Source organism: Coenobita brevimanus, chromosome 88, assembly GCF_032717465.1.
Source record: "Coenobita brevimanus isolate Jiangsu-jjx chromosome 88, ASM3271746v2, whole genome shotgun sequence".
NCBI classification, from domain to species: domain Eukaryota; kingdom Metazoa; phylum Arthropoda; class Malacostraca; order Decapoda; family Coenobitidae; genus Coenobita; species Coenobita brevimanus.
Window position 1 is genome coordinate 2,770,938 of NC_137041.1, and position 13,421 is coordinate 2,784,358.

General features: G+C 39.3%; 1 protein-coding gene across 1 annotated transcript in view; it reads right to left on the minus strand.

Annotated features, from left to right (window-relative positions):
- The window catches only part of Ten-a (Teneurin-a transmembrane protein), a 475,834-nt gene that overhangs the window by 128,435 nt on the left and 333,978 nt on the right, over window positions 1-13,421 (minus strand). The window contains 1 exon segment of the mRNA XM_080281215.1: window positions 12,193-12,219. Coding sequence (XP_080137341.1) covers window positions 12,193-12,219 — 27 coding nt within the window.

A 13,421-nucleotide genomic window follows, 5' to 3' on the forward strand; every position in this document is an offset into this window, starting at 1 on the left:
TCCATTACCGTTTTCACCTCCATTCTTCTATTTCCATCCTTTTCATTCACCATTCCCTCATTCTCTGTTTACATATTCACCACTTTTCCATTTTCTATCCTCCATTCTCAGCCCCGACTCCTCAATTTTTACCATCCTCATTTTTCATACCCCGTTTTCGTCGTTATTTTCACCGCCACGCTCCAGGGGCCTTCAGGAGTTGACAATGCTCACCAGGGCTCCTCCTCACTGACGGGAAAAAAAAAAAAAAAAAAAAGCTACCTACTGACCTGAAAAGCTGTCCGATATCGCTCCTGGTCTTCGGGAAATGAAAAAATACACGCACACAGACAGACATACCGTATACACACACAGTCACACATACACACCCGCACACAGGCATGCACAGACACGTAATGATGCAGACACACGCAGATACAAAATTAATATGGACGGACACACACACACAAAGGTATTTTCTAAACTTCGCTACAACCACAACAAATTTCCTCCCAATACCATCTCCAAGAAAAACCCATAAATGAAAAATAATAGTCCAAAAAAAGAAATGTACGTCCAATGGCACCCCCCCCCCCAAAAAAAAAAAGGCGGGTGAGGGTGAGGGGTAAAATCCATAGAAACCCCATGTGGCTGGGCTTCCCAGGATCGACCCTTTTATCCAGGTGAAAAGAATGAGGGTGAGGGAGGAGAGAATGGGGTGTGGGGGAGGGGAAGAGAATGGGGACCGGAGATGACGAGAAGAGGATGAGGCACGGAAGGAGAGAAGAGGAAGACAAGAGAGGAAATATGAGGGAGAGAAGAAACAAAGTGAGAAAAAGATGAAATTAATAAGTACGAAGAGGACGAGAAGGGGTACAATGAGGTGGGGGGGGGGGCGCAGAACCCTACCTACAGATATACGTTGAGTTTACATATCAGAAGGCAATGACTGACACCCGCCCCTAAAAATCCCTCCTCTGATTCACGTTCCCAACACCATAAAGGAACAGAGTGGAGTGTCGTTTAGGAGTATGGATTTTTTGTTTATTTATTTATTACACCTGCAATATCTTCAGATTGGGAAAATTAAGATGACGACGACGACGATGATGATGATTAAGATTTTCGTTTTTTTGTCTTATAATGGTGATGATGGTTGCTTTGAATGACTAATTTTCAGCAGCGCGTGCGTAAGAATCACTAGCTCGACTATAAAAGAACAACACGAAACTTGAAAAAAAAAAAAATAACCACTAAGTTCCTACAAACTTCCAGAAATTATATGATCTCTATTCATAAAGATTTAAAACGACAAACGACAAACAAATACGCAATTTTCACTGTGCTCGACTTACACACACACACACACACACACATATACTTTCAAAATATATCGTCCAAACACTGACAGGGTAGGAATTGGTCCCGCTTGGCCAAATCGTCGATCCAAATCGTCTGAAATCCAGGACGGACAGCGGTGGGTTTGAATCGTCCTATGAATTTTAAGACTAATGCCGGGGAGGGGAACGTGTCGACATGGTGGAGGCTCCGGGATTAACTCACTGCCCATCAATTTGGTGGCCTTGTTATTCGTACACATATCATTCGCACACCCACATATACTTACACACACACACATCTCAAAGATCCCCCCTCTCAAGTACATCTCTTCTATACTAATCTCAAACATCCATTACCCCCCCCCCTCTCTCTCTCTCTCTCTCTCTCACACACACACACACACACAACGCCCATGTTTCTTTGTTACGACGTGTTTATCTTTATTATCCCAATTCCTGTCTTGGCCTGAGAGTAAAAAGTTTGAGAGACTGGGTCGGGAAAAATACACCATACATTCATCATCACCAGTTTACGTTAGTCTACTGCAAGCCAAACTGTTTTTTCAACTATGTTAAATCACACACACACACACACACACACACACACAAGAACGTACTGTATACTCTCTCTCTCTCTCTCAGGCTTGCTTACTCGTCCCCAGCTTGCTAACGATCCCTCTCTTTCACACACAACCCCCTTCATGCCAATACTCTCTCTCTCTCTTTCTCTCTCTCTCTCTCTGTTACAAGCAGAGAATTTTGCGATTCATTTAAGACCCCTCCTCCCTCCCCTTCTGCCACCTCCCACAAAAATAAATAAATCTCTCACAAACACAACTGTATTTCCTCGAGTCGCCTCACGCACCACGATTCAGATCCCGAGGGCCAAGATAACGAAGGAACAGGCCCTATTCTCGTTGGCTTTGATGTCGTAACACTTCTTCCTCAGCGATTCATTTTGCATATTCCACTCACATCCTCACGTATCATACTAATGCCAAGTTTAACGATAGTAAAATGGCAGAAATTAACCCTTCCAGTATGTTATTTCAGCACGTACTTTGTGATGATGATGATGATGATGATTACCATTATTATTATTATTATTATTATCATCATTATTAAGGTAGAAATGCTTAGAAGTGCCATATCACAGTGAGAATATGGCTCTGTAGCAAAATTCATCACCGAAGTCTACTACCAGCACAATGACCTCTAACACGCAGAATAAATCGCTAAGAAACAGGTGCTAAGAAATCGGCAACACCAACAGCATTACACCTTAACGTCGCTTCCCGTCGCCTCACTACCCACTCCCCCTGTGAGGGTTCCCCACGGCACTGATAAAGAGACAATGGGTTTATTCGGCGTTACCATGAGGAAAGCCCATATTCCCGTCGGCTGAGAGAGCTCCCTAACACCTTTCTCTAAGCGGTCTATTTTCATTATTACATCTTATTGCTTATCTCCGTATTACACGAATCCTTCTAATATCGCCACACACTGCACTGATAACGTACAAATGGATATTAACCAGCCATTTCAAAAAATAAATCGCTAAGGAAGAGGTACTAGGGAACCTTAACTGACGAAAATACGGACAACAGGAAGAAAGATACCAGCCTTACACAATAATCAAATCACGCCGGGAAACTTTAAGATCTGGAAAGTGAGTTCTAAGTTGGGTGTTACTAAGGGCCAGATTTCCTCAGTTTTTATCTCCCCTTTTTCTCCCCCTCCCCCCCTGGTCTTTGGCTTTCTTCCTTCCTTTCCTCCCTTACTCCCTCTCACCCTCCCTTCGTTTCTGCCTTCCTGCCTTTCTTTCCCTCCTTCCTTCCTTCCCTCCAACCTTTCTTCTTCCTTCTCTCTTTCCTTCGCTGGTCTTCCTTCCTCCTCTACGTCGAATTTTAAAGGCCGGAAAATTACCCTTGTGTTAGGAGTTATTAAGTGCTAGATTCGTAACTTTTACCTCATCTCTCTCCCCTGCCCCTATCTCCTACCATAAATTCTGAAGTCTTCCGAAAATAACCTCTATGCTAATTTCGCTAAGGCTTAAATTTCCTCGGCCTTGCCCTACTTCTCCTCCAATACCTCCTTGTCATCCTCCACCTCCTCTTCCTCCTGTTAATTCTTCCTGTCCTCTTCCTCCTCCTCCTGAACAATCTCCCCTGCTCTCCTTCCTAATTCTCTTTCTTGGTCTCCTCCTCCTCCACTCGTCTTCATTCATTTCCCCATTTCTCCCACTCCCTCCCCTCTCCTCAACCCCGCCTCTTTTGTCTCCTCCTCTCCTTTTTCGTCTTTTTACTCTTCCTTTCCTAACTTCATCTCCAACTTCTTCCACTCCCTCCCTCACTAATTGTTCCCTCTTCCTCTTCTCCTCCACCTCCCCGACCCCCTCCTCTTTCCCCTCCCCGACCCCCTCCTCTTTCCCCTCGCCAACCCCCTCCTCTTTCCCCTCCCCAACCCCCTCTCCCCACACAGAGGATCTCCCAGTTTCATTTGAATATGAATCCCGGGGGAGTCATAACTTACTTGATTACACAATAAAACTCTTAACAACGCGGCCAAATGTCTGCCTGATGAGAGACTATCCCCAGACGCACAAGGGGAGGGAGGGGGGGAATGGTTAGATTTTTTTATATATCTTTTCCTGGCCTTTTGGATATTTTTTTTTGGTTATATTTTTCTTTTTCAAGGGCATTTCGTTTTGTATACCTCTCTAACCTCTTTTAAAACAAGGATCATCTATAGCTACTTTTCCTATTTCTCTTTAAACTAAAAGGGCATTTTTAGGCGTCTTTAACACAATAAAACTCTTAACAACGCGGCCACATGTCAGCCTGATAAGAGACTATCCCCAGACGCACAAGTGAGGGGGAAGGAGAAGCTAAATGGAATATTTTAGGTATCTTTTTTTGGTTAGATTAACTGTAATGGCTTAGTAAAATTTACTAGACTCGGCTCCGTTTGAGTTTAATTTCATGATAGGCTTAAGATTACTTCTATTTGAAAATTTAGTATACCTTAATCCTGTATTGTGCAGCTTGCTTAATATAGTTCATTTTAACCATACATCTTGATACAATCCCCCAGCATCTAAATTTAAAAGCCTTTAGTTCTATTTAAAGACTCACAGCGCTATTTAACGTCATCTCCCGATTTCATCTTTTTTCCCCCTCATACAGCCAACGCTACAGTTATATCACTCCTGCTTTTAGCCTCTACACAGTTCTTCTAGTTACTTATTTTCATTTAAAAGGCAATACATTTAACTCATCTCCAGAATTTACCCCTCCCCCTTTTTTCCTCCAATTGTGGATGCTGGTCGAGTCATGTTAAGGTTATTAAATAGGCCAGCATTTTTGCGTCTATAGTTTAACCCACCTAATACTTCTATTTCAAAGTCATAAGTTTCATTTAAAAGGCTGACGGTGCCATTTAACTTTTCTCTCGAATTTTCCTTTATTTTTTTTTTCCTCAGCAAATGCGGCTGCTCGCAAGGCTCATGTTAAAGTTAAATTAGCCAGCATTTCAGCCTCTCAGGACAAGTGACTCTGAGGCCCACGGGAACAGGGCAGTCGAGGGCCATTTTCCAGCCTGTTGGTACCGAGGAAGGCAAAAGAGGATGAAAAAAAGGCGTAGTAGTGAAAAAAAATAAGTAAGAAAGTGCAGTTACAAAAAAAAAAGGGGGGTTGTTTGCAATGGCTGGCTAAATTCTTTTCTTAATCACTATCATCATCATCAAAAAATGTGTGGTGAGATCGAGTCGAATTGTGCCCACGTTTCTCCCTTCCTTCATAATCGTAACCATCCTCATCATCACTATCATGTGCGTAAACAGTTATCACAAACATAATCACTGTCATTATCACCATAAACAGCATTATCGTCAATGTAATCATATAATAATCTTTTTCAGTATCGTCAATGAGAGAAACAGGAAAAATGCAAGACACAGGATCGATCACCCAAACACTCATCTTTCCAAACAAGGGGACTGCGTTCTTGTCAATAGCTAACCCAATAGTGAAATACAATGTCATCATCATTCTAACCACGTTCCCTTCTTCACATGTGGGATAAATTCTAGACAGTAATAATAATAATAATAATGTTATATGATCGTAAATATTAGCCTACCGCTATTTTAATACCGCTACAATGACGACGACTACTACTGCTACCACTACTACGACTATTATATATGGGTTGGGTGGTATACACAAAGAGGAAAATGGAAGAATCGCCATCACAATGCCCAGACAAAACGGGACACACACACACTCACTCACCATTCATGACTTTGATAATTTCTAGTTCTCCACCTCTTCCTAGAAAAATTAACGAACAATAAAACGAAATACATCATCATCATCATCATCATTCTACTTTCCACGATTACAACAGATGACTTAATCAAGAAATGGAAAACCGAACGCAACATAAACTACCACCATCGACATCATCACCATTAGTATTATCATCACCATCTCTACCATTACCATCATCACACTCATCATCATTATCATCAGTAGCAAAAACATCATGACCCTATATCCCACAAAGATATGAATGGGCCGGATAAAAAAAAAAAAAAATCTTACACAGAAACTTTCAACCACAGGAAATATTCCATTAATGTAATTAGAACTCACACTAACTCTCTTACCCCTCCTCCCACACACACAGGAACTTCCTCCTCCACCACACACATAATACACAAAAAGACACAAGGCCAACTACTTTTCTCCTTACACATACACAAACAACTCCCCTCTCTCTCTCTCTCTCTCTCACACACACACACACACACAAAACTTCCATCTCCTCTCTCTTTCTCTCTGCCAATTCTTCCCCTTCAAGTAACTCCATAATAACCATAAGTCAAGTCATTAAACTTCGGGGGCGGAGAACCCTCTCACCAGAAACTTTACACACACCCAGGCCATCTTACAAACCTCCCCCCCCACCTCCGCCCCTCTTTCTCACCTCCACCCCTTTCTTGGGTTCTCCCCCTCCTCCCCCCAGCTCTCTCTTGGGCTGTCTCTTCCCTTCCTCACTCCACTTACCCTCTCCTCTCTCCTACAGTTCTGCCCTCTTCCTATCCCCCTTTTTCTTTTCTCCCCACACACCCCTTTTCGCCCCCACTCTCTTAGGCACTCTCCCTCCCTACACTTTCCTTCTCCTTCTAGTCCCTCAACTCTCTCTCTCTCTCTCTCTCTCCACTCCTCTTGTTCAGTTCTCCCCCTCTCAATTCCCCCACTAGCTCCCTGCCACCCCCTTCACCCACTCTTGTACGTTTCTGTTAATTAATTGAACTATGCATTTTAGGAAGGGTGCCGGAATCTCTAGGCTTGGCTGGTAGGCGGTAGCGGGCTTGGGTTGAGTTAGGTTGGGTTGGGTTGGGTTGGGTTGAATGTTTGGGTTTGATATAATTAAAATGGTATGGGTTGGGTATCTTTGGGCCTGATTTTGTTTGGGCTGGATTTGGGCATGTTTGGGTTTGATATTATTTAGCTGGCTTGGTTAGATTTGTCTGGGATAGCGTGGGTTAGGTTGGATTTGTCTGGGTTGGATTGAATATGTTTGGGCTTGATACTATTTGAGTTGCAGTGGACTGATTTAATGTGGGTTGGGTATGATTGTGTTTGATATTACTTGGGTTGGGTTGGGTTGACTTATGTGGGATGGGTTGTATATGTTTGGGCTTGATATTACTTGGGTTGGTTTGATGTGGGTTGGGTTGACTGAAAGAGGATTACTCGGACAAGTAACTGGATGACAGACAAGAGGGGCCTACAGAACATCAAACTTTCCACACCAGGCGTCTCTCAGATGAATAATCAACAAGAGCAAGAATATGAAGGATTAAAAGACGTCACAGCACGAAAAAAATAAAAAAATAAAAATAAAGCAATATAAGATCAGCTTAATGTATAACAGGATACAGAAAGGTTCATTGGAAAAAAAAACCTGGCACTGAAATGAATATATAAAATGTAATAGATTAATGCACCTGATATATGAAAAACAGGTTAGCTTCAAAAATACAGTGTAAGACATAACAGCCTGGAGAACAGAACTGAAGAGAGATTATTTAAAAAATGACGTTATATATTTTAGGAAACGTAGAACATAAACAGGAATCCAACTTTCCCATTCAACACTGTCCTGACAAAACTAATAAAGAAAATATGTTACATTAGCTTAGATATGAAGAATACAACAAACTAACAGGACTAAATGCTGAGGATTTTGGCAAACGAAAAGGCTCTTCTATCAGCTTAAGTAAGGAAGTCAAAACAAAAATGCGAAAGATTCTCATTAGGTATGGGCAAAGTTAACAAAAAGCTTTAATATAAGGATCAATAAAGGAAGAGATGAAGGGACCAATAAAGAATAAACCCTTCTATTAATATAAAAGCCTCTTCTATTAATTTAGGTAAGGAATGTAGGACACAACACTGGGGTGGAAGTTTCTCATTAGGTATGCATAAACTCCACAGGGGTACGGACTGCGATGTAATTTTCTAAGTCCCCGGTACGAATGGGGTGCTTAGCGAGATGTGTGGCACTTGTGGGAGGCAGGGGAAATATCTCCAGCGCTAGGAAATAAAGGTGGAAGGGGGAGAGTGGACACAGGGATGGAAATGTAAGGTGGAGGGGGAGAGGAAAGAGTAGATACGGAAATGAAAATGAAAGTGGAGGTGGAAGGGGTAGAGGGAAGAGTCATGTGTGGTACTTGTGGGTGGCAGGGGAAATATCTCCAGCGCTGGGAAATGAAGGTGGAGAAGGAGAGTGGACACTGAGATGGTTATGAAAGGTGGAGGGGAAGAGAGAGAAATGGATACAGAGACAGAAATGATGATGAAGAATTTGTGGAGGAAGAATGGGTACTACTGAGACTATGGCTGAGGAATATTAAGATGGAAAGGGAAGTAGATAAAAAAAGAAAAGTGAGTAGAAATAGAAATAAAGATGAAACTGTGGAGGAAGAAGTGGTATTATTGAGGGTAAGGTAGATGGATTTTGATATGGAAAAGGAGACAAAGGAACATGCCAAGGAAGGGGAACAAATCGTTGGGTATAAAGGGAGGGAATATAGGTATGGAAAGTGAGGGGGGTGAAAGAACAGAGGTGCTTTGGCAATAGGTACGAGGTGGCTGAGGACACTGAACATTTGGACATTAAAATATTGTGTGGATTACTGTTCTCTCTCTCTCTCTCTCTCTCTCACACACACACACACACACACACACACACACACACACACACAAACGCATCACACCTTAGATTAAAATAAATACATGGGTAATACAAAGTTATACGATATTTTTACTGTTTGTACGACCATAAATGAATAAATTTCTCTTCACTAAAACATTAAATTCCCTCCCTTACCATCAGAACACAAACAAATTCCCTCACCACCCAATAAAGGGGCCCCAAAGTGAGGAAAAGTGGAGATGGAGAGGAGAAGAGAGAAAGATGACGGGAAGGGAAAAGGAAAATGATGGAGATGTAAAGATGGGGTGAGAAAAATTGGAAAAATGTAAGGACACACGACGAAATGGAAAAATGAAGAGGGGAAAAATTATAGATGGGATAATGATGAAAGACGAAATGAAAAAACTTCGAATGCATTTATGTGAGGATGGGGATGAGAAACAAAGGTTCATGTGAAAAGGATAAAGATATGAAAATGAGATAAAGGGAACAGTTAAATAAAGATACATGACTGAAGAGGGATGAATGATTGGTTAGGTAGCTAGCACGAATGAGTGGTTAAGTAATGAGCAGTCCTTCAATAAACCTAGGGATTGGGTGCGGGTGATTTGGACAAGTGGGCCTAATCTTGCCAATCATCCATCATCCTAAATCCCCGCTTTACAATCCATGAAAATATTTACATTACGATCCACGAAAATATTTGATCATTTTCTATTTCTACGATCACATGGTCAGTTTTCGTATTTACTTAATCACTATTATTCTAAAAATCATTATGTGCAGTCCTAATTTCACAATCGCTTTTAAAAATATCCAAAATGCTTCCTATTTTCAATCACACGAGCAATCTATTTCTAGCCATGAGAGAAACTGACTCCTTCCTACTCTCATTCAATATCGACAAGCAATACTTATATTTTCAATCAATATAACAAACAGCTAAATGTATGTTGCCAGATACTTTTTATATTTCCAGGAACATAAGCAGTCTCTCCATCCTTCCTACTGGCACTCAAAAATAAAACTCGATCCCATATATTCCCAAACAAATGAGATATACCCCCAATTCGATTCATATTAGCTTACACCCCAGTCGTTATACATCCAATCATGACACTATATACCATAATTATGATTTATAATCACACGAAGACATCAAATACTTTCCTCGTCATTTCTTTCCCTAATTACAACAGCAATTCATCGAGTCCTTCGTTTTTCCACCATAGGAGCAAAACCCCGGTTTTTATAAAATCTCATGTAAGTATACCTATTAAAAAAAAAAAAAAAACAGCAAAAATCACTTACTTTTACTAATCAATATGTCATCCTTATTTTTACCATCAAAACGTCATCCTTATTTCTTCAACATCTAAGTAAAAAATAAAATCTCATATCCAATCAACTATGTATTCTTTTCTTCCTTACTTTTTCCCATTATACTTTTTAAAAAAATACAAATCTTTTCCTCGGTTTTTTTTCCCCAGTATCACATGAACTTCCCAATCAATCCCAGGCAGATATCACACACAAAGAGCAGAATAAACCCAATCTTTTTTTTTTAATCCACCGAATCACAAATTAGGTCGATTGTGAGCTGTGTCAATCAAAAGCTTGGAAAAATATGCAAGAAATGTAAATGGAAGGTACAAATGGGGAAAAACCAACTCACCATGCATAATAAAAAGGATAAAAATATATTATGTGAGGAACCAGGATTTTCTTCTTTTTAGGAGAGTGAAATGTCAGAGCTCAAAAATATGAAATAATTAAATAAAATGATAAATTGTTACTTAAATGACCACAAAATTATAGTGAACATTACTGAAAAATAAGCGAAAAAATATACCATACTCATTTAAATTTTTACTTTGACGAGCTTGAGAGAAAATAAAATCCATGGCACAAAAAATGAACATGAAATAACCTAAAAAACGAATCTCATCCATTCTAAGATGCTGATAACAAAAACAAATGAAAATAATTCCAATTTCAAATTGAAAACCAATTTTGCTACGAGACTTAAACAAACCAACAGCTTCGGATCACAAATCAAGAAACCAATGTTCAGAATCAATTGCAATCTTTCAAACTAATAACCCATCTTTACTGCAACAAAGTCTAAGTAATGAAAGATACTAAAAATGAAGAAAAATGAAACTATGTAAACACATGATAATAATAATAATACAACAATAGTAATCATGAAGATACTGAATATCGGTACTGGAACGAAAGCTAACAGAAAAAAAAATCTTTGAAAAAAAATAACACTAACAGCAATAACAAAAATATTAAAAATAAAAAAAAATAAAAAATTATGTAAAAAAAAAAAAAAGAACAAAACTGGTATGGAAAAATAATAAAAAACTATAATATTCACACCAAGAGAAATGTAATCAGAGGGGAAAATGCTGATACCTAAATGTTTTTCTCGCCGTATCAAACATTCATGAAAAGCAGCATCCGTCAAGCGGCAACCAGCGTATAACACAACCAAGCGGCTAGGAAACCAATAATAGAGATTGGACAAAAAACAGACAGCAAGCGAAATGGAAAAAACGTGATCCACAAACGGAATAACCAGGAAATGACAGAACGAGGTGGTGGGTTGGAGGGGCGAGGGGTAGGATAAACAAGATAAAAAAACAATGAAGAATATGCCCCAATAAAAAGTAATGTGATCACTAAAGAAAAAATAAACTGAAAAATGGAAAAATTGGTTAGATAAACAATAAAATAAATGAATAATAAAGAAATCGCTAAGCAAAAATAAATATAAATAACTGGAAATGGAAAACAGGTGGGATAAGCAATGAAAAAAAAGAAAGAAAATGCAAAATAAAAATATAAATAACTGAACATGGAAAAATTGGTAGGATAACCAGTAAAATAAAGAAATAAAACAAAAAATAAATATAATAAAACTGAAGATGGAAAAATTACTATTTTCTACAAACTGAATTTAAAATATATATATATATATATATATATATATATATATATATATATATATATATATACACAGTATATAAATGTGGGCGGAGTGGGGGAACCAAATTTTTGAGTAAATAAAACAAAAAAATAAAAGGTAGGATGGGGGAATCAAAGAAATTTTTAACGAGTACATAAAAAACAATAAGCTGAATAAAGTTGTAATAAAAAAGTCACACAATATGTAGACTGGTAAAACGGCCATTATTGTGAAGAGAATATTTTATATGAATTTAGGAATTACAAAAAAATAGTAAATGTAAAGAGATTTAAAAACTGGCCATGTACCACAAACATTAAATAAGAAACAGGGGAAGGGAAATTAAGTAGCTAAAATATGAGAACAATAAATTGAAAATATGATAAACATATAAACTTTTCATGGGGCAGGATATTTTTTTTTTTTTCTGGGAGGGGGATTAATAATTTCAACTAAGGATCAGCCAAATTTCAAAGGAGGAGCAGGGAACGATTGGAATAAAAAAAAAAAGTTCGAAGAAAAAAAAAAAAAAAGATAAATATAATAAAGCAAATTTAACCATGTGGATAATACTAATAATAAAATCAATAAAAACAAATCCGTGATGGTTGTGGTTGGTTGGTGGTGGTGTATTTTTTTTTTTTTTTTTTTCGAAACGAGTCTACTTACCGGGGATTGTAGGAGCTCCAAAACTGACTACAATATTGGACATGATACAATACAGTGGGTTGGTGGTGGGTTGGATGGTCGTTGCACAGAGTCGGTAGTAGAGTTACGGATAGCGCAACAGATGCAGAACGCGTACACCACACGTACAGGACGCCACAGAGGGACAGACATGGAGGGGTACAGTTGGGGGAGCTTATTTAGAACAGTAATAAAAAAAAAATGCAAAATAAAAAAAAGATAATTGCTTCTTTTTGGCCACCTTTTTTGGTCTCTCTCTTTTTCTACTTTTCTTTATTTCTCCCAAGTTGTCCCCACCCTACCCTACCCCCATCCCCCTCCCAAACTTCCCCCCCACCTCACCTCACTCCCTTTGCCACCCCCACCCTAAACCTCCCATGCCTTCCTCACCCCACGCCACCTACACACACACATACACACCCACACATACATCCACACACTCACATGTACATACACATCTGGTCCGGGTATGGGTGAGTGTTTAAAACGGCTTCAATTATAAAGATATATAGCAACTGACTGATTTATAAAGGACGAGGAAAGCAGCACGGAAGGAGAAGAGAGAGGAGGGAAAGGTAATCAATCAAATGAGCTGATAAAGTGAGGCAGACACACTAAAATGCTGTCAAATGATAAAAACAGATTATTGGCAAGCCACGGATTTAGTTGGGGAGAAAACTGAATATTTAAAAAACTCGGATGAGCCAGGAAGAACAACATGAGATTAAAGCTGACCCTATTAACCCCTTCACTAGAAAGCATCTCTCCTATGCTGAAGAAAAAGATGAAAATAAAAAAATGCCATCATTATATACAATGAGTTATGAGAAGACAGGGTAAGAAACCGACCAACTGACTGCATGTATTCAATGAATTTCCTGCATGGACATCTTACCAAAATTCAAGTACTGTATATTCAAAACGACATTTTACAAAATCAAGTGCCAGTCCCGCAAATGTACCACAGTTTATATTTCCATCCGTAGTGGCAAGTATACAGTAGCAACACAGCCTTATCTCCCACACACCACATAAAACTTCCACCACTCTGAAAAGAAACTCCGGCCCAGATAAGAACTCAGGTAAAGAGAATCCAGGTAAATTTCTGTAAACACAAGGCTGGCTGAAGTCCCCCCACCCCACCCCCTGAAAGCCCAGTAACAAGGGCACATCCAGCGTTGTTCAAAGGAGCGTGTAGAGACAATAACTGT